General features: G+C 60.5%; 1 protein-coding gene across 1 annotated transcript; it reads right to left on the bottom strand.

The window, feature by feature from the left end:
* Positions 1 to 2,112: 2,112 nt before the first annotated feature.
* Positions 2,113 to 19,296, bottom strand: COL1A1 (collagen type I alpha 1 chain). Its single transcript, XM_021704328.2, has 51 exons — positions 19,094 to 19,296; positions 17,385 to 17,579; positions 17,258 to 17,292; positions 17,119 to 17,154; positions 16,910 to 17,011; positions 16,024 to 16,095; positions 15,733 to 15,777; positions 15,515 to 15,568; positions 15,262 to 15,315; positions 14,678 to 14,731; positions 14,504 to 14,557; positions 14,142 to 14,195; positions 14,002 to 14,046; positions 13,832 to 13,885; positions 13,676 to 13,720; positions 13,458 to 13,511; positions 13,107 to 13,205; positions 12,971 to 13,015; positions 12,776 to 12,874; positions 12,589 to 12,642; positions 12,333 to 12,440; positions 12,199 to 12,252; positions 11,838 to 11,936; positions 11,639 to 11,692; positions 11,448 to 11,546; positions 10,804 to 10,857; positions 10,606 to 10,659; positions 10,448 to 10,501; positions 10,290 to 10,343; positions 9,804 to 9,848; positions 9,613 to 9,711; positions 9,231 to 9,338; positions 8,688 to 8,795; positions 8,431 to 8,484; positions 8,206 to 8,259; positions 7,859 to 7,966; positions 7,717 to 7,770; positions 7,531 to 7,584; positions 7,228 to 7,389; positions 7,032 to 7,139; positions 6,808 to 6,915; positions 6,649 to 6,702; positions 6,434 to 6,541; positions 6,002 to 6,055; positions 5,782 to 5,889; positions 5,429 to 5,482; positions 5,038 to 5,145; positions 4,664 to 4,946; positions 4,333 to 4,523; positions 3,775 to 4,017; positions 2,113 to 3,664 (listed from the first exon to the last, which is right to left on the bottom strand). Exons 1-51 carry the CDS (start codon positions 19,182 to 19,184, stop codon positions 3,518 to 3,520), a joined length of 4,383 nt encoding a protein of 1,460 aa, XP_021560003.1. The 5' UTR covers positions 19,185 to 19,296; the 3' UTR covers positions 2,113 to 3,517.
* Positions 19,297 to 20,356: the final 1,060 nt, after the last annotated feature.

The raw sequence follows: 20,356 nt of genomic DNA, 5'->3' as shown, positions 1-20,356 counted from the left end.
CCACGGGCGTGTGCACACACACGCACGCACACATTCGTGTCCCCGTGTGGAGATTTGTGCATACCTAGTAAGAGGCATATTCACTCATTTGTCTAGAGATGCCCGACACGGCGGCCACTAGCCGCTTGCAGCTATTGAAATTAATTACAGTGAGACACAATTTAAAGTTGCATTCCTCAGCGGCACTACCCACTTGTCAAGTGCTCCCGAGCCACGTGTGGCTAGTGGCTACGCTGCTGGGCCCCCGAGAGAGCACGCCACGCGGGTGCAGGAAGCACTGGCCTGGGGCCTTCCACCGCCGTCTGCTCCCCCAGGGGGGCTGCTTTTCATTGCTCCACCTCTCGCTCCTATTCCCAACGGCCTAGGAAGCCCCCCTCGCCACCTCACGCTCTCGCTTTAGTCTCCCGCTGGGCCCGGGGAGCATAACGGTGGAAAACGTGGAAAGCGGCCGGGGAATGAGGGGACACGTGGCCTGGAGTGTGGGGGGCTGAGCAGGCAGAGATAAGGGCTGGCAGCTCAGGCTGAGGAAGAGGCATAAAGAAAAGCCTGGACGTGGAGAGTGGGGTGCATACATGAGGACTGTGGTCACCCTCTCTGGCTGGTGTGATAGGTGTGGGCAAGGGAGGGGACAGTGAGAAGGGACAGGTGGGTAGCAGCCAGGTAGAGCCTTGGTTGCCCCCGGGTGCGGGGGGCGGCCTGCTGGAGGCCGGGGTCGATGGGGGTTACCAAGGCATCACCCACCCATCGCCACACAGGTCGGGTAGTTCGCCTACGATGAAACCCTCATTTACGTGTCATAATTTCTTAACCGCTCGAGACTAATTCCCTTTCTACACTGTCCAGATTGTGGTAGAAGAGCTAATGATGAATTATTAAAGCACAATTAATCGTCATGGCCACTTGTTGACAACAATGGAATTAGCGTCACTGCCGATGGTCTCTTCCACCCCGTTTCCCCGAGACCCGAGGGAGGGATGAGGTGGGGGGGGGCCTTTCCTGCCTTGAATGTTTAGGCCCTGAGACCTTGGGGGGGGGGGGGGGGGGGCACAGCTCCAATGTCTCCCTGTCTCCAGGTCTCTGGGTGTCTGGTCTGCTCCAGACTTCTGGAAACCTGTGTCCCCAATGACTGCTCACGGCTGTTCCCCTTCCCTGAGATTGGGGAGCTGGCCAGTCACCGTCCCTCCAGGGGCCTCAGGTTCTCAGGCAGGCAGAGCGGAAGGGAGAAGGGAAGGAAGGGAGAAGAAGGAGGCAGAGGAAGCAAGAATTTTTTTAAAAGATCAGGCATGGGCAGGAGGCGAGGCTGGGCAAAAGGACCTGCTAGGCCACCCGGCACCCAGGTGTTATGGGGACTTAGAAGGTCAAGAGGGACCTGGTACCTGCCCAGTAGGGTCAAGGCCTGTTGCTGGCAGGACAGCACCCTGTAAGTGCCTTGACTGCAGTTCTCCGAGAGCCCTGGGGAGGCTCCTCTGAGGGCAGGCCGGCTCCCTCCCTCCTTCCGTGGCTCCAGGCAGACTCAGGGAGGGACCCTTCTTGAGCTGTTCTGCTTGTTGCTCCTTTGGGGGAGCTCAGAGTGAGCGAAGAGAGAGGAGAGGCCAGACGACCCTCCATGTATGCCCAGGGAGAGGCCTTGCTGAGGGGCTCCTGGGTGGTCCTCGCCAGTCCCACCTCCCTCAGCCATGGGCCGGCCTCCCGGTGCCCCCCCCAACCCTGTGCCCCCACCAACCCTGCAGGGTGCCCACAGCCATGGAGAGCGGAGTTGATGGTGTTGATGGAGAGTGGGCCTGAGGTTTGGGCAGCCCAGGATCTGAAGCGAGGCGTGTGCGCACGTGCATGTTGCGGCCCGTGGGGGTGGTCTGTGTGGCACTGTGAGGAAGAAGGGCATTGGGGAGACATGCCAGGAAGACTGCATGAGGGAGGGGGAAAGGGTTAAGGCATAAGAAAGGCAAGAGGAAGGGGGGAGCCACTGTGGAGGGTGCTAGATGAAGAGGAGGAGGAGGGAAGGGGCAAGAACAGGAGAACCTGCCCGCCCCCAGCCAAAGTGCCCACCCCAGGCTCCCCACCCCGCACCCCCCAGACTCCAAGGCAGGAAATCAGGAGGCCACTGCAGATATGTTTGGGTCATTTCCACATGCTTTATTCCAGCAATCAAAATAATTAAAAACATCTCAAATTATTATACACATACAAAATAGGTACAGAGTCTTGCTTCCTCCCACCCCTAGGGGGAAAAACTGCTTTGTGCTTTGGGAAGTTGTGCTCTGAAACCCAGAGAGAGGACGCAGGATAGAGAGGCCGTGAGGATGGGGTGCAGCTGAGGAGCGGGTTTCAGAGAGAGAGGTGGAGAGAGGCGGCGGGTGGGGGGGGTGGCGCGGAGAGGGGTGGAAGGGAGCACTGAGTTGCGACACTCTCTCCCCCCAAGTTAAGTAGCACCTTTAGAAAATTCACGAGTCCCCATCCGCAAGGAAAAACAAAACAAAACAAAACAAAAAAAAACAAAGAATAAAAAAAAGACTTTGAACAAAAAGGAACATTTGCTGGCCTGGGGGGTGGGGCGCCCCGACTTCTATAGCACCAGTCATTCCTTCCCCACCCCACCCCATCACAGAGATGTAGCACCTTTGATATAAAATGGGGAGCCCCTTCGGCCCTGCCCCCACCCCGCCCCCACGCAGTTGCCCCGGTGACAAGAAGAGGTAGTCCTTCAGCAACACAATTACACAAGGAACAGAGCAGTCTCTCCCACCCAGCCCTGTCGCACACACGGGGGCGGGGGGGACTGACGTGTCCCCGAATGATCCGAATGATCCGATGCTTCCTTCCGCTCTGTCGTGGCCCCTCCTGACTTTCCTCCAAACCCGGCAGGCAGCGAGGGGCCCGTGGTCCCCCAGCATGCCCCCTCGGAAACGAAGAGGGGATTGTTGCAGGAGCCACAGGGATGCCAGATGGTGAGGCTTCTTTGGCAGTCTGAGAACCTCAGGTCCCCCCAGGGTCTGGGGGTGCTGGGTGAGGGGAGTGGGCTGGGAGTGTGGGGGGTCACTTGGGTGTTTTAGCATTGCCTTTGGTTGCTGGGCAGACAATGCATTGTTTCCTGTGCCTTTTGGGGAGACTTAGATTTGGGGAGCGGTGGAGGGGAGGCCCCAAGGAGGGATGGAGAAAGGAGCAGAAAGGGCAGTGTTGGGGTATCATAAGCCCAATGGGCAGAAAAGGACTTACCCCCATATGGGTCTTCAAGCAAGTGGACCAAGCTTCCTTTTTTTAAAAAGTTATTTATTTATTCTTTTTTTTTTTTTTTGGTAAGGTTGAGTGCGCTTTTGGTTTTTGGTCATGTTCAGTTGGTCAAAGATAAAAACTAAGTTTGAGAGATGAATGCAAAGGAAAAAAATATTTTCCAAAGTCCATGTGAAATTGTCTCCCATTTTTTGGCTTTTTGGGGGGTTCAGTTTGGGCTGTTTGTCTGTTTCCAGGGTCAAGGGTGAGGGGGTTGGGTGGGAGGGAGCCGGGTAGGGTGGGAGGGAGTTTACAAGAAGCAGACAGGGCCAACATCCATGCCGAATTCCTGGTCTGGGGCGCCAACGTCCAATGGTGCCACATCGATGATGGGCAAGCGGGAGGTCTTGGTGGTTTTGTATTCGATCACTGTCTTGCCCCAGGCTCCGGTGTGACTCTGGGGAGACAAGGGGAGAGGGGTGTCACCGGGCAGGAGCGGTGGGGTGAGGGCAAGTATGGCCTGCCAGGAAAGCCAGAGCCCAGACAGGGGCCCGGCCCGGGACTCACCGTGCAACCGTCGTAGGTGACGCTGTAGGTGAAGCGGCTGTTGCCCTCGGCCCGGATCTCAATCTCGTTGGAGCCCTGGAGGAGCAGGGCCTTCTTGAGGTTGCCAGTCTGCTGGTCCATGTAGGCCACGCTGTTCTTGCAGTGGTAGGTGATGTTCTGGGAAGCCTCGGTGGACATCAGGCGCAGGAACGTCAGCTGGATGGCCACATCGGCAGGATCGGAGCCCTGGCCACCATACTCGAACTGTAGGGGGGTGTGTGGGGGGGGGGAGAAGCGAGTGAGCGACCACGCTGGAGCCTCTAGTCCCAGCCTCCCTCCCTGGAGTCCACTAAGAGCATCCCCGTGGCCCCTCTCCCATCCAGAAGTAGCACCCCTTGCTCATCCATGGGCACCCTGTGTCTGAGCCAGGATCAAGGACCCAGGACTCCTGCCTCCCAGCCCAGCTGTGTCCGTCCCCCTTAGCAGAGGTCTAGTCCACCCAGGACCTCCCCTCCTGCCCCTTCTGAGCTCTGGGTCAGCCCCATCTCGGGAGAGCGGCTCCAGGTCCAGCTGACGCACCTGGAATCCGTCAGTCATGCTCTCGCCGTACCAGACGTGCCTCTTGTCCTTGGGGTTCTTGCTGATGTACCAGTTCTTCTGGGCCACATGAGGCTGAGTGGGGTACACGCAGGTCTCGCCTGTCTCCATGTTGCAGAAGACCTTGATGGCATCCAGGTTGCATCCTTGGTTGGGGTCAATCCAGTATTCTCCTGCAGTGGGACAGAGCAAGATGGAGTCAGGGGAGGTACGGGCAGTGGGGCACACGTGGGCATCTGGGCCCCTCAGGGCTCAGCACTGTCACGGCAGCAGGAGGGCGAGGAGGAGGGGCACCCCTGGGGCAGGCCCTCACCGCTCTTCCAGTCGGAGTGGCACATCTTGAGGTCGCGGCAGGTGCGGGCTGGGTTCTTGCGGCTTCCTTCAGGGCTCCGGATGTTCTCGATCTGCTGGCTCAGGCTCTTGAGGGTGGTGTCCACCTCGAGGTCACGGTCACGGACCACGTTGGCATCATCGGCCCGGTAGTAGCGGCCGCCATCATGAGCCTTCTCTTGAGGTGGCTGGGGCAGGAAGCTGAAGTCGAAACCGCCGCTGGGAGGACCGGGGGGCCCAGGGGGTCCAGGAGGGCCAGGGGGACCCTGCACAGAGAGCAAGAAGAGCCGGGATTACCAGGGTCCAAGTGCCCTTGGGGCTGAGGGCCACGGGTGGATGGGATGGGGGGCTACGTACAACAGGACCAGCATCACCAGTGCGACCACGAGGACCAGGGGGGCCGATGGGGCCTGGGAGACCGTTGAGTCCGTCTTTGCCAGGAGAACCAGCAGAGCCGGGGGGACCCTGAAAAGGGGAAGACGGTTGGAGGAAGCCTGCTAGAAAGCACAGGACCACCAGCCCAACTCTGCGGAGAAGCTCACCAACCTCCCTGCCTGGCTCGGCCTCCATGGCCTCATCCTTGTTCATTCTCACAGTCAGGCAAGATTGTCCAGCATTCTTCTTCCCTTCTCCCAACCCCTGCCCCCAGACCCTTCTAGAGAGAGATGGGGACCTGTGTCCCAGGCAGAGGGCCCCGAAGTGAGCCTGGCCTTGGGCCCTAGCAAGGGAAGATAGAGGCATGACTTACTCGGGGACCAGCAGGACCAGAAGCTCCAGAAGGACCTTGTTCACCAGGAGAGCCCTGAAGGACAGATGCAAAGGCAGTAAGACCCCGTGTGGGTCAAACATGGCCAGCAACCTGCCCCATTATTCTGGACCTCTAGTCCCAAGGTGTCCACAGGCTAAGACCTCCTCCACCCCCTCTTTGTGTCCCTCACCCTCCCAGAAGCCCCTTTGAAATGTCCATAAATCTTTACACCTCGGTCCCCGCTAGGGAGGAGTGAGAATGACTATCCAGAGGGGAAACTGAGGCAACATCCCCCCTCATTGTATAACAGGGCTCAATGGCAGCTGGGGCTGGGCGCTGCTGAGCATACTCACAGGAGGACCAGGGGGACCCTGGAGACCAGAGAAGCCACGGTGACCCTTTATGCCTCTGTCACCCTGTTCGCCTGTCTCACCCTTGTCACCACGTGGACCTTGGGGTCCCTAGAAGAGAAGAGGAACAGGCTGTCAGATGAAAGGTTCATTAGCACCGAGTGGGGTGTAGTCCATATCTGGGCCAAGTATGAGGACGTGAGGGCCAGAGCCGGGCACTTACAGTGGGACCACGAGCACCAACGGGGCCGATCGGGCCAGCAGGACCAGCAGGACCCTGGGGAGAGCACAGAGCGTGTTAGATCCTGCTACGGCCTGAGCTGCGGGATGAAACCGCCCCTCGGCCGTGGCCATCCTTCCTCACATCCTTTCCCGCCACGTCCATCCCTCCTGAGCCCCAGCTGAACCTTCAGGTGAATTCAGGCTTCGTGTGAGCTGGGGCAAGCACCTGGGGACAAACCCCATTCCCCAGGGGAAGCGAGGGCCCATCTGGGAGAGGGGCCTTGAGGCCAGGCTGTGGCTCAGGTTTTCAGGAAGGCCAGAGGCCATCTTGCAAGACCCCCTCTCCTCCCCGAGCCTCAGTGAAGTCAGATGCCCACGGGCCGGCCCGGAGAGTGTCCGGCCCGAGACGGCCGGCTAGAGTCCAGCTACTTACAGTCTCGCCACGGTCGCCATTCTTGCCAGCAGGGCCAACAGGGCCAGGGGCACCAGGAGCACCAGGAGCACCAGTGGGTCCAGAAGGGCCGGTCTCACCGCGGTCACCCTGAGAGCGGCAGAGGAGGGGACTAGGAGTCAGTCCCCGCTACAGGGGCCAGGCTGGGGCAGGGGAACGGCAGGTGGGGCCGTGGCCCTGGGGAGCAACCATCTCACCTTGGGGCCAGGAGAACCATCTCGTCCGGGGGAGCCTTCCGCACCAGGAGATCCCTGCAGAGAGAGAGAGATGGGTGAGCATCAGCCAAAGAAGGGAGGCTCAGGCAAAGGCCAAAATGGCCTCGCTGAGGGCACTGGCAGGGGGTGGTGACTGCTCACCTCACGTCCAGACTCGCCAGGGGGTCCAGCCAATCCAGGGGGGCCTATGGGACCAGGGGGGCCACGCTCACCACTTGCTCCAGAAGGACCTTGTTTGCCAGGTTCACCCTGAGGGAGAAGAGAGAGTCAGGCCAGAGACGGGGTGGGGGAAGGCCCTGGGCCTCCATGTCCACAGTCCCAGTGATGGTTGTTCTCGGGGTTCCCCGAGGTGAGGGGGCACTCACAGAAGGGCCGGGAAGGCCGGGGAAGCCTCTCTCTCCTCGCTGACCGGGCAGGCCCACCACACCACGCTGTCCAGCAATGCCTTGAGGTCCAGGAGTGCCGGGAGCACCCTGGGGGGGAGGGGGAGATGAAGGTGAGGCGCCTTGCAGCCGCCAGAGAGCACCCCCCCCTCGGGACCCCTGCAGAGTGCGCGCTTACAGCAGGTCCATCAGCACCAGGGGATCCCTTCTCGCCAGCGGGGCCGGGGGGACCGGGGGGCCCGACTTCACCGGGACGTCCGGCGGGGCCGGTCTCACCACGGGGGCCTTTGCCGCCTTCTTTGCCAGCAGGGCCAGGAGGGCCAGGGGGCCCGGCATTTCCCTGGGCAGGAAGAAGAGAGGCTGTCAGATTCCAGTGGATTCTGGAGCCCCGCGGAGGCCCGCAGAGGCCCACCACCCTCCCCTCACCTGGGCCCCTCACCGCCCCCACCAGAGCAGCGGCTTCTCCACCACAGTTACTTACAGAGGGGCCGGGGGGGCCGACTCGGCCAGCAGCACCAGGAAAACCAGTAGCACCCTGGCAGAAGAGGACAGAGGGGTCAGAGGGAGAACAGCCCGCTCAGCTGTCCCGGCCACCCTCCTTCCCTCCCTCCCTCCCTCCGAACACAGGTTGGAAGGACCCCCGGGAGAGAAACAGTGAGATACTCACAGGGGGACCGGCGCTGCCACGAGCACCTTTGGGTCCAGGAGCACCAACGTTACCCTGGAGGAGAGCACAGCGCCCTTAAGCCCGGGCCGGTCCCATGCCCAGGCCTGCCTGCAGCTGGGGGCCCGGAGGGTGAGATACTCACAATGGAGCCAGGGGGGCCAGTGGGGCCGGCGGGGCCAGGGGGACCAGCATCGCCTTTAGCACCAGCATCACCGGGCTCGCCTTTAGCACCGGGTTGGCCGTCGGCACCCTGCGGGAGGCGGGGGAGCGGTGAGTGGAGGAGGAGCGGGGGACGGCAGCGCGGGGAATCAGGTGGTTCCACGGGGCTTGGGAAGGGCCACCACGCCGGGAAGGAAGATGCTCGAATGGGACACCATCCCCTCCCCGCCCTCCTTCCCTGACTCCGGCCCACGCCTCTGTCCTTAAGCAGTCTCCCAAGGTCCCAGGTCCCATTGGGTGACCGAAAATAACGGGGGTCTTGGTACTCACAGGGGGGCCAGCGAAGCCAGCAGGGCCGGGGGGACCAGGCTCACCACGGTCTCCCTAGAAGAAAAGGAGGCAGATTGGAGTGGGGCCCTGGGCTGGGGTGGAACAGAGTTGGAGGGGAAGATGGGCCCTGAGGAGCATTCCCCAGGGCCCAGAGCAGGTGACAGTGAAGGTGGAAGAGGCAGGAAGTATGAAGCCCAGGGCAGAGCGTGGGTCCTCTGTACTTACGGGGGCACCACGAGCTCCAGTGGGACCAGCAGGGCCGCTCGGACCAGCTTCACCCTGAGAGGGAGGGACAAGAGGCTCAGGTCAGGGACACACCCTGAGTACTCCCAGCAGATGACCCGAGGAGAGCCCCCCCTCCCTTCTGGTCCTCCCACCTTTAGGTCACCAGCTCAGAATGGCAGGACCTGCCTCCCCCCAAGAGCCATGCCCAGGCTTGCTGGGAAGGCTGTGTGTTAGGGAAGATGGTGGGGCCACCTCACCTTGTCACCAGGGGCACCAGCGGGGCCAGGAGGACCAATGGGGCCAGTCAGACCACGGACACCATCCTTGCCAGGAGAACCATCAGCACCTTTGGGACCAGCATCGCCCTAAAGACACAGGAAAGTCTGAGACTTCCAGTGGGGGACAGGGAGGTGACCTGGAGCATGTCTGGGACTCCTCCCCAGCTCTATCCTGCCCCGACCTGTGCTTGGAACTCAAGATCTTTCAGAGGAAAAAGTTCCGGTGGGGCTCTGGTGGAACTTAGGGTAAGAGGCCCATGCCTTGTGTAGAGGGATGTGTAAGGGATCCCCCATCCAGGAGGTCACCCTTCCTCCTGATACCATGGTAAGTCACGGGGAGGGAAGAGCCTGGATAGGATGGTAGAGGATTTATCAGCGAAGAGGCCAGAGGGGAAGAAGGGAGGATTAAGGAGACGAGGTAACGATCCCAGGGAGGGTAAAGAGAGAGAGGCCGGAGCATCCGAAGCAGAGGGAGACAGAGATGGGAGCCCTACACGGCTCAGGGGAAGGGGGTTAACTTACTCTGTCACCCTTAGGGCCGGGAAGACCAGCCGCGCCTCGTTCACCGGGCATTCCCTGAAGGCCAGGAGCGCCCTGGCCACCTGGGGCTCCGGGGGCGCCAGCATCACCCTAGGTGACAACCAAGAGGACTGGCATGAGGCATGGGGTCCCAGGAGTGGGTCACAGCCCCGAGCCCCCTCTTGATACCTCCCAGTCTCGGTGCCCAGGACAAAGATAAGCACCAGCTAAGAGGAAAGGCTCCCAGCCCAGAACTTCGGCCTGCACATGGACCCCACCCCGCCCTGTCCCCCTGCCACCCCTCACCCACATCTAGGGGGCTTTGGCCATAGCCGGGCACCCCCACCTCAAGAGGGGCTGGACCTGGTCCCCCTGCTGCCCTCACCTTAGCACCGTCATTGCCAGGGGCGCCGTTAGCTCCCCGGGGACCTGCGGGGCCGGGGGGGCCTTGCACGCCGCGTTCACCGGGGAAACCTCTCTCGCCCTGGAAGGGAAGGACAGGGCGCGTGACGGCCGCTCCGGAGGCAGGGCCAGGCGCAGGGCATCTGGGCAGGAGCGGCAAGAGGCTCTACTTACTCTTGCTCCAGAGGGGCCGGGGGCGCCAAGGTCGCCAGGAACACCCTGAGGGGGAGGGAGGGACAGAGAGTGAGCCGACCGCACCTTGACCCTCTGCTCTAGAAAGCACTCTTGTTCTGCCGGGGGCTGGCCCTTGGGGACTGTCATTAGAGACCAACTCCTTCTCAGCACTGAACTGGGCTTATCCCTCTCGTCCTCCTGGGGATGTGCCAGAGACAAGCCCCCTCCCCAAACTCTGGGCGGAGGGCAAAGTCAGAGTTATGCCTGTAGCTCTAAAAAAAGAAGAAGTCACCGGGACCAGCAGCCCTGCAGGGCCGTCCAGAATATCATGCAGATGTTCTGCTCCCTGCTTCCCTCTGGGTGGCTCCCTTCATGACGGGAAGTCCTGCAGGGTGTCTAACCTGGATCCCGTTTAGCTAGGAGGGCTGGCCTCTTCCTCTAAATGCCCTGCGTTCCCCATCTCTCTGGCTGCCTGTTCCCTCTTACCTGTTCACCGGGTTTGCCTGCTTCACCGGGAGGACCAGAGGGGCCAGGGAGACCCTGTAGGTGGGAAATGGGGGAGGCAGGGAGAGGGTGGGATTAGAATCTGAAAAAGAGCCAGGGGGACCCCAACCCTTCAGCCCCTGCCCGGCGGGAGGCCTCACCTGGAATCCGGGGGAGCCAGCGGGGCCTTGTTCACCTCTCTCACCAGCGGGGCCCTGTCACAGAGAGCACGCTGTGGTCACTGGAAGGGCGAGGAGCAAAGGGGGACGGGGTGTCTCCCCAGCGTCCCCTCCCCAGGCTGCCTGTCGGGGACACTTACAGCAGGGCCGGGGGCTCCCTGAGCTCCAGCTTCTCCATCTTTGCCAGCAGGACCCTGTGGAGAGAGAGCAAAGGACTCAGGGTGGGGAGGGGGGCAGCTGCTAGCGGCAAGGGGTAGGTGGGGCGCTGGGCAGGGGACAGAGCAGATGTGTCACGAGCAGGGGCAGCAAGGGGACAGGGACCACGGGGAGATACTTACAACAGCACCAGGGGGCCCAGGCACACCTCGCTCTCCGGCCTTGCCAGGCTCTCCCTGTGGGGAAAGAGAGTCAGAGTCAACAGGGCTTACGTGGGAGACCAGGCCTCCCGGGTCCTTCCGGTTTACCCCAAGTGACACTTTTTAAGGGGTTTTCTTTTCTCCCAGCTCTGGTCCTGGGGAAACACTTTGCTGGCTGTTACAGCTGGTCCCTTCGAGTCTCCCTGAGCCCCCTCCCCCAGACCATGTGTCCCTGAGGCTGCTGCCCCCACCCCCACCCTTCCTTCTTGCCACCATACGCCTATGGTGACCTGAGCTGCAAAGGGCTTCCATGTCCTCTGGTACCTCCTTTTCAGCCTGAAAGAACCCACCAGGATGTAGGGGTGACTGTCACACAAAAGGCCCATTCTACCCCTGTGGGGGGAGGGGCGGCTCCGACAATACTTATTTCCAAGGAGAGAGCAGTGGGAGTAGAGTCGGGAGAGGTCTCTCATTTTATGGGTAGGGACACTGAGGCCCAGAGAGGGGCAGTGAGTGGCCTGAGGCCACACAGCAAGTCAGTGGCAAAGCTGGGACTGGCGCCCAGGACCCTCATCTCCTAGGAGTGCCTGTCTCTGGCTCTGGAACGTTCCTCAATGAATACTCACAGCAGCACCTTTAGGCCCAGGGAATCCCATCACACCAGCCTGACCACGGGCGCCGGGGGAGCCTGGCGGTCCGGGGCGACCATCTTGACCAGGGGGACCCTAAGGACAGAAGGCACAGAATCGGAGGTGAGGACGGAGGGTGGGCGGGCGGGAGGGCGGGAGGGGCCCCCGGCGGGGGGAGCAGTACTTACAGTGGGGCCGGGTTTGCCATCTGGACCAGGACTGCCGGGACTTCCAGTCAGACCCTAGGGGGAGGCAGAGAGGTGTGAGCCAGGTGGGGAGAAGGGGACAGAGGAGGGGAGGGGGCCCCTCAGGAGGCAGATCCGAAGTCCTGCTCCGGGGTGCCCCATTTCAGACCTGCACAGGACGGGCGGAGGGGCCGGGGCTCACCTTGGCACCAGGCAGACCAGCTTCACCAGGGCGACCGGCTTCACCAGGAGAACCCTTGGGGCCAGCGGGGCCGGGGGAACCACGTTCACCAGCGGGGCCCTGGTTGGGGGAGTCACAGGGACAATCAGGGTCTCGGGTCTGGGCTTCTTTACCATGGGCCAGCGTCTTATTCCTCCCGGTGGGGGGGACGGGGGGTGCTCTCCGGGGCGCTGGTAGCAGGGCGAAGGTCAAGGGGAAGCCCAGTGTGGAGAGAGAGTCTGCAGTCACAGCCTGGAGCAGTAATGACTGGGGCTGGACGTGAGAGAGGAAGGGAATGCTCGGGGCGCAGCAGGGGCGCAGCCCAGCCATGACGGGAGCTTACCTTGGGACCAGCGACGCCATCTGCCCCAGGGAAACCGCGGCTACCAGGGCCCCCCTGCAGAAGGAGGAGAGGCCGGTGAGCCCCGACACGGGGGCGCCAGGCTGGCGCTGGGGGGCATAGAAGGGGACACTTACACGCTCGCCGGGGGGTCCGGGCAGGCCAGTGGGTCCAGGTTCACCTCGGGCTCCTCGCTTTCCTTCTTCCCCGGCGGGGCCAGGGGGGCCTTGAATACCAGTGGGGCCCTGGAGAGGGCAGAGACCAGGGGGCGGCCCGCAGTGTGAGGCTGGGGCTCCCGCCCCCGGGGCCCCCATTCCCCCCCATCCGGGGTCTCCCTCCAGGGCTTCCCAGGGCAGAGCTGAGCTGCGGGAGGAGGTGGGGCGAGACACTTACGGGCTCTCCCTTGGCGCCAGTGTCTCCTTTGTTCCCAGGAGCACCAGGTTCACCCTGCACGCGGGAGGAAAAGAGGATGGGCCGAGAGTCGGGGGTACTCCGCTGGCCTGGGTCCTCCTGCTCCCCAGGGGAGGGCCCCACCGGAGCCAGCGCGTGGGGCGGGCCACAGTGACAGAGGGATACTTACGCTGTTACCCTTGGGACCAGGAGGACCGCTGGGGCCCTGGGGCCCAGAGGGGCCTCGGGCACCAGGGAAGCCGGGAGCACCAGCAATGCCAGGAGCGCCCTGTGGGAGGCAGAAGAGGTTGAGCCTGGGAGCCGGGGGCATGGGGCGTGCAGGAAGGGGGCACGGGGGCAGCTCTGAGACCCGCAGGGTACTTACATTAGCACCTTTAGCACCCGGCTGTCCGTCAGCACCAGGATTTCCCTGTGGCACAGAGAGAGAGGGGCCAGTGAGTGACAGGCCAGGACTGGGAACTGGGGGGTGGCTCCGGGGGCACTGAGGAGGCGACACTCACAGCAGGACCAGCAGCACCAGCAGGGCCAGGGGGGCCGGGCTCACCACGCACACCCTGGGGACCTTCAGAGCCACGGGCTCCTTGGGGACCAGCTTCACCCTGGGTGGGAAAAAAAGGACATGTCAGGAGCCAGCCTGGGAGCCCAACCTCACCTTTGGATGTCGGGGGGTGTGTGTGTGTGTAGGGCAGGGACAGGAAGACCAAGAATCAGGACTCCCACATGGGAGAAGGGGATCCCGGGACAAAGGTATTGGGGAATAGGCCGCTCTGGGTCCCTCTGTTTTGGAGAGCAGGGAGATAGGCACCCCTTGGCCCGTGGGAGCTGTGCTCAGAGGAGGGCGGCGGGCTCACCTTAGCACCAACAGCACCAGGGAATCCAGGGGGACCAGCGGGGCCAGTGGGACCCTGGGAATGAAACGGAAATGTTAGCAAGAAGGAAGAGGGCAGCTGCAAGTCACAGCCTGGGACAGACGAGGTCCTGGGATTCCGAGCCCCAGGCCCGGCCCCCGCCGGCCCGAGCTGAGAGCCCTCCCCACTCCCAGACACTGGGGTCCAGAGGTCATACTCACGGGGGGCCCAGCTGCACCAGTAGCACCATCGTTTCCACGAGCACCCTGCCGGGGAGAGGGGAGCCCCAGTTACGTGCGCTGAGCACGGGCCACCCACGACTCATCAGGAACCTCTGTCAGAGCCCAGGCGTCCCCCAAGGGGCCACGAGTACTTACAGCAGGGCCGGAGGCTCCGGGCCGACCTCTCTCACCAGGCAGACCACGGGGGCCCTGACAACAAAAGCCAGAAAAGCCACGTGAGATGGGAGACACACACTTTCCCCCCAAACCTCATATTGCCCCTATACCCTGCTCCCTCTCTTCCTTCTAGAACTGGACACACTCACCATCTGACCAGGAGCTCCGTTTTCACCAGGGCTACCGGGCTCACCCTAGAGAACGGAGAATAAAGTTAGGAATCCGTTCATGGGGTGGGGTGGGGTGGGTGGGGCAGGAGGAGGCCCATGACATTCAGGCATCTTCTTACCTTAGGACCAGCAGGACCAGCATCTCCCTTGGCACCATCCAAACCACTGAAACCCTAAGATAGGAAGGGCCAAGGTGAGTACCGATGGAAGCCCCACTCTGACCTGAGAAGGTGCCTCGGGGGGTCACCACAGGCTCTGTCTCTGTGCCAGACTAAACCCCAGCTGGGCCAAGAGCTCACCCAATCCCTTTATTGAGATTTCTTTCCCAGTGGAGGGAAGTTCTTTTGGATGGCTACTCCCTATCCCTTGGGACTTCTGTAGCTTCCACCCTCCAGGGCGCACACAGGATCCTTTGGGGAAAGGGGCCGGAATTGTCAGATGCTGGGACGTGGGGAGCTTAGATGGCTCAAAGGGGACTTACTCTGTGTCCCTTCATTCCAGGAAGGCCAGCTGTTCCAGGCAATCCCCGGGCACCCTGGAGAGAAAAGAAAAGGAGGAGAAAGGCAGAGCCTTTAGAAGATGCTACGGAGGACCCAGCTCCCAAGCGAAGCCCACCTGTAGCGAAGTCCACGGCCAGCCACGCATCCCCGCTCACCTGAGGTCCAGGAGGTCCACGCTCACCAGGACGACCAGGCTTTCCAGCTTCACCCTGAAAGGGAGAGAAAAGGCCATCATGCCCCTGCCCCCACCCCCCTCCGTGGGCTGGAAAAGCGTGGAAGGTCTGAGTTTCCTTTAGTACTGTTGAAAGTCAGGTTTAGGAGCCCAGAATCTTATCTTTGAATTCAGAGCTCAGCTTAAATCTACTGTAAAATCCTTGTTTGGTGAATTTTGAGTCTCTCCAAAGGTATTTCTGTTTATTTCTATAGATGGAGAGCAAATCTAATGCCCAGAGCCATTAAGCCTAAGGAAGTCATTCACCCCATCAGACGGGGCTGGGGAATGCTTTAAGGTGGCTGGGGTGAGGGGAGGGCCAGTCACCTCCACTGGGGAGATGGGGAAACATCCCACAAGGGGTGAAGATCATTGTTCAAGAGCAGTCCCGTGCATCAGGGAGAACTTGGCCTCCTTTCTCTGGGCATCACCCCCCGAAGGTGGTGGGGCACTGGGGCGGAGATTACAGGGACCTAGCTGATGGAGGTGTTGGGGGCTAGATGGGATCTTCTCGCCTGGGCTACTTACATCATCTCCGTTCTTGCCAGGGGGGCCAGGGGGACCACGGGGACCCATGGGACCCTAGAGAAAACAGGAAGAAAGGATATTAGAATAACCAGGATAAGGGAGAAAAACAAAAAGAAAGGGAAGGCTGGGATCAGAAGAAGGAGGTAGGGAAGACCCCAGACAGTAGGTGTGGAGGCGTCCTTCAATGGGAGAATCCACGTATTTGTAGAAAGAGTGTGTACTTGTATAGAGTACAAGTTGGGGAGGCACTTACTGAGGCTCCAGGCTCGCCGGGCTCACCAGGGGGGCCTTGGAAACCTTGGGGACCCTGGAGAACAAGGAAAGAGGGATTCAGTTAGAAGGACAGGTCCCTACCAATCTTTCCCCAGATCACTAAGAGATCTCTCAGAGCACCTTCTCTACCCTCATCCCAATCCTCCCTTCTAAAGACCAAAGCCCAGGGTGGTACATGATGACATCCTGGATACTCACAGGTGCACCAGGGGGGCCAGGGAGACCACGAGGACCAGAAGGACCCTACAGAAGGGAAAAAAAAGCGGCCATAGTGATACCTCTGTAGGAAAGTGCCATGTGGGTGTGGTCTTGCTATCTCCCAGTGGTTCCTGTTGAGACCACCCAGTTGTCTTCCTCTCTGGACTTCAGGTTCCGAAGGTCGTCTTGACCTCCTATAACACCCCCATATGCCACCACTGGCCCATCCTGTCTGGATCCCCACTGGCTCCTCTTCTGTCATCTCTGCCCCACCCCCCCCCAGTGGCTCACCATGGGGCCAGGCACGGCGATTCCTCCAGTTGATTTCTCATCGTAGCCATAAGACATTTGGGGAGCAAAGTTCTAGAAAAAACAGGAGAGAGTGTATAAGAAATCAGTGAATAGAAAGGCAGAAGATGTCACTGACAACGGGATATTGACATATGCCTCCTGATGTGATGCACTAAGAAGGACAACAACATCACTTGTGAGATATTCCTGCCAAAAATGCAGGGCCCAACTCTAATTATGGGGACACATCCAGCCAACCCAAACTGAGGGACCGTCTTATGAAAACAATTGGCCTCTACAAAGCAACCGGCTTCTTAAAAAAATTTCCGTGTCGTGAAAGACAAAGAAAGTCTGAGGAATGTTCCAGAGTAAAGGAAACTGAAGACACGTGACAGTTAAATGAAATTCATGATCCTGGGTCAGGAGAAAAGATGCTATAAAGGGCATTATCGGGATATTATTGAAATTTGGACAGGGACGATATGTTAGATGATAGTTATGTATCAATGTCAGAATTTTGAAATGTAATCATTGTGCAACGGTCGCATAAGAGAAAGTCCTTGTTCCCAGGAAATACTAAAGTATTTAGGAGCAAAGGACGTAACATCAGCAACTAACTCTGGCACAAATGGTTCAGAAGGAAAAATAGTGACAGTTATATGTATACACAGAGACTGATAAAGCAAATGTGACAAACTGTGAAGTGTATGTGAGAGTTCTTGGCACTAGTCTCGAAACTTTACTGTAAGTTTGAAATCATTTCAAAATATAAGTATGCCATCTGCCAAAAAACCCACAAAAAAAAAAAAAAAGAAGAAGAAGAAGAAGAACAGGAGGTGAGGGGCGCACACAGGGCCTGCCAGGGCTGTCTTAAGTCTTCACTTACTCCTCCGAGGCCAGGGGGTCCGGGGGGTCCGGGAGGCCCGGGGGGTCCGGGAAGTCCAGGCTGTCCGGGGATGCCATCTCGGCCAGGGGGGCCGGCAGGTCCCTGCAGCGGCGGGGGGGGGGGGGGTCGGGGGGGTCAGCGGTGAGCGCAGGCCTGGAGCCACGCCCACCTGCAGCCCCGAATGCCGAGCGAAGGCCACGCTAACTTACCCTTGGACCTCGGGGGCCAGTATCTCCCTTGGGTCCCTATAGGGTTGTGGGGGGAGAAGAAACAAAAGAAGCCGGGTTAGAGACGGGAGGCGCTTGAGGACCCTCGGGCGGGTGGCAAAAGTCGAGGACAGCGGATTACCTCAACTCCTGTGGTTTCTTGGTCGGTAGGAGACGCTAGGGGAGAAGAGACGCGGGTGAGCGGCGGGGTCTGCACCGGGTACTCCCGGCGGCCCCGCCCTCCCCCAGCCCCAGGCCCCCGACCGTACCCTCGCCGTCGGGGCAGACGGGGCAGCACTCGCCCGGGGGGACTTGGGCGCCGGGACAGTTCTTGGTTTCGTCGCAGATCACGTCATCGCACAACACGTTGCCGTTGTCGCAGACACAGATCCGACAGGCCTCGGGTTTCCATACGTCTCGGTCATAGTACCTGAGGCCGTTCTGTACGCAGGTGACTGGTGGGACTGGGGCAAGAGGGGGAAGGAGGGGCTGTCAGCGGCGCTCGAGCACCCCACTGCGGGGCTCCAGGGACCCCAGCCCTGCCTGCCGTTCCCGTCTCGTAAGGACACTTTTAGATTTTCCATTTCCCGCCTCCTCCACCCCGTGCCCGCTCCTTTCCCCAAATCCTTAAAAGCTCATCTGCTCCTCATCAGGGCCAGTGACAGCGCCGAGACGCCTGGCCAGGGCGGCCCTAACTCTTTCAGGTTCTCAGGAATTTAAACAAAGCTTTAGGCCGGAGTTGCTTCCAACTCCAACCCCAGCCCATCGGCGCTGAAGCCAAGTGAAATAAAAAAGCCACTGGGTGGGGGAGGGGAAGTAGGGGACTGGGGAGGAAAGAGAACAGGAGGGGCCCCAACAAACGGACCGACTCGGAGGGCGTGGTATGGGTGGAGACAAGGGTGGGGTCGGGGGGGGGCCGGTAGGAGGAGGGAAGGGAGGTCCAGCCCCCATTCTGCCCCATCCCAGGGCAGGTGGGATAGCGTAGGCGGGGCTAAGAGGATGGGGCGGGGCCTATTGGCCTGAGGTCCCGCCCAGAGACTTGAATTGTACCCCCAAAATAGGATACACCCTAACATCCAGCGCCCAGACATCTCAAAAGCCCTCTCTCGGGACAACCCCTCTTTCCTAAAGCTAGCCAGGGCCTCTGGGTCACTCCTTAGCCAGAGAACCAAAAAGTCCGCAAATAGTAATGAAGTTAGCTAACCACGCCCACCGCGCGAGCTTCTACTCAGATGGCCACTAGGTGGCGGGCAACACCAAGCAATTTCCAGGGACTGGCCACTTTCTTTTAGACACTGAGGCTACCCAGTCCCCAGCTTTATTTTCCAGGACTAGAGGTGGGGTCCACAAGCGGCAATAACGCCCGTGCACTCAGTGCAGGTCCTGCGCGGGGAAGCGCTGGACCGGGAGGCGCGGGGCTCAGTGTGGCTCAGCAGAGGGCGCAAGGACCCCGCCCTGCCAAGTCCGCGCCAAAGTTTCTCATCCTCCAACCCGCCCACTCTCCGCGCCCCCTCCCCCCTCAGCCCAGCACCCCCGCGGCCCCAGGAACACTGTCTAGCCTGCAGAGAGGGCAAACAATCTTTCCTTATGAATCATCCCACAGCCTTCCCGATCGCTTTTACATCTTGGGCTCCAAACTCCCAGCACGGCGCCCCCGACCCATCTTCGACGTACTTTCCCCTCACTCGGCGCCCATTTCCCCCGTGGTACTCCACAGTGCGCGCTCAGGACTCCCTCCTGTGCCAACTCCCGCGGCGCTCCATCCTCCCCTCTCACTACCCGGGGGCGTTCGTCTACACCCCCCACCCGGGGTGCACTGCCTTCTCTCCCACGGCGCCCAGGAAGAGCCCTCACCATCTCCCTTCCATCCCTGAGTCTCCGGAGCATCCCGAGTCTCAGTTTACGTCGTGGACCCCTGGGACCGAGCGCAGGGCAAGATACCAAGTAGCCCTGGACTCCCCGAAAGTTTGCGACTTACTGTCTTCTTCTTGGCCCTCCTCTTGGCCGCGCGTCAGGAGGGCGGTGGCCGCTAAGAAGAGCAGGAGCCGGAGGTCCACAAAGCTGAACATGTCTAGACCCTAGACATGTAGACTCTTTGCGGCTGGGGTGGGGGTTAGCGTCGGCTCATGCGTGGCCTCACACTCCGCGTGCCTCCTGCTCCGACCCCGAGGAGAAACTCCCGTCTGCTCCGACGACTGGCCCGGGCCCCTTTTATACCATCCTGACGGAGAGCGGGGAGGAACTCTGCCCCAGGGAGAGGGGGAGCCGGCGGCCCGTCCCCCAGCCAATCAGAGCTGCCTGGCCCGGCCCCCAATTTGGGAGTTGGAAGGGAGAGGGGGAGGAGGAGGGAAGGGAAGGGAGTCCACCGCACATCTCCCCCCTTCGCTGCTCTGCCTCCCCAGCCCCCCAGCCCAGCCTGGGCCAGAGATGCTGCTGCCGAGGTGCGGCTAGGTCCTCAGTATAGTGTGGGCTAAAGAGTGGGTAGTGGTGCCCCTTGGGCTTTTGTTCCTAAGACTCTCCCATCGGGAGGAACTGGAACTGGGGAGCTAGGAGGGGAAGCTTCCAGAGGTAGAAGGAATGGGGGTGATCTGGCGAGGGTAGTCCTGGCCATGCCTCATTCACCCTACTGACATCCTTGGCAAGAGCTAAGGGATGGGTATGAAGAGGCCGGCTTCTCCTCTAAAACAGGAGAACCAGGGAATTTCAAAGATGTGCCTGTTTAGGGGTGTCTTCTGGTGTGGCAGGGATTCCAAGCTTAGGCATATTTTGGGAACAAGTTAGAGATTCCTTTGCAGACATTAGGAGTGAGATACTTGGATGGGGTTTGTTGGCAAGAGGGGTTTATTTTGAGGACGTCAATTCTGCCTTGCTTGAGGTTCCAAGATGGACTCAAATGCTCTCCCCCAAACCCAAGGTGTGACTGAGAGAGATGGAGTAGGGAGGCTGAGACACTGGGTGAGAAAATTGACTGTGTGATCTCTCCAGGAGGAAGCTTGGGGGTTAAGTTGTAGGGCTGGAGAGTAGTGGTGGGAAGTTGCTGGGACTCTCCCTCCCCACCCCCCCCCCCCAGGGCGGTGAGGTTGTACAAGAGGGCTGGGATCACTAGTGACCTAGAAAAGGGTTTTGTGTGAGGGCCGGCCCAGGCGGTCGGTGGCCAGGGCCTGGTTAGAGACCCTCCGACCCCGCAGAGTCACACCGGGCAGCACTTGGGTGGAAGACATTGGACCAGAGAGAGGGTGCT

Source organism: Neomonachus schauinslandi, chromosome 15, assembly GCF_002201575.2.
Source record: "Neomonachus schauinslandi chromosome 15, ASM220157v2, whole genome shotgun sequence".
In the NCBI taxonomy this organism is placed as follows: domain Eukaryota; kingdom Metazoa; phylum Chordata; class Mammalia; order Carnivora; family Phocidae; genus Neomonachus; species Neomonachus schauinslandi.
Note: the sequence above shows the minus strand (reverse complement) of the source record. Positions and strands in the feature narration are given on the sequence as shown.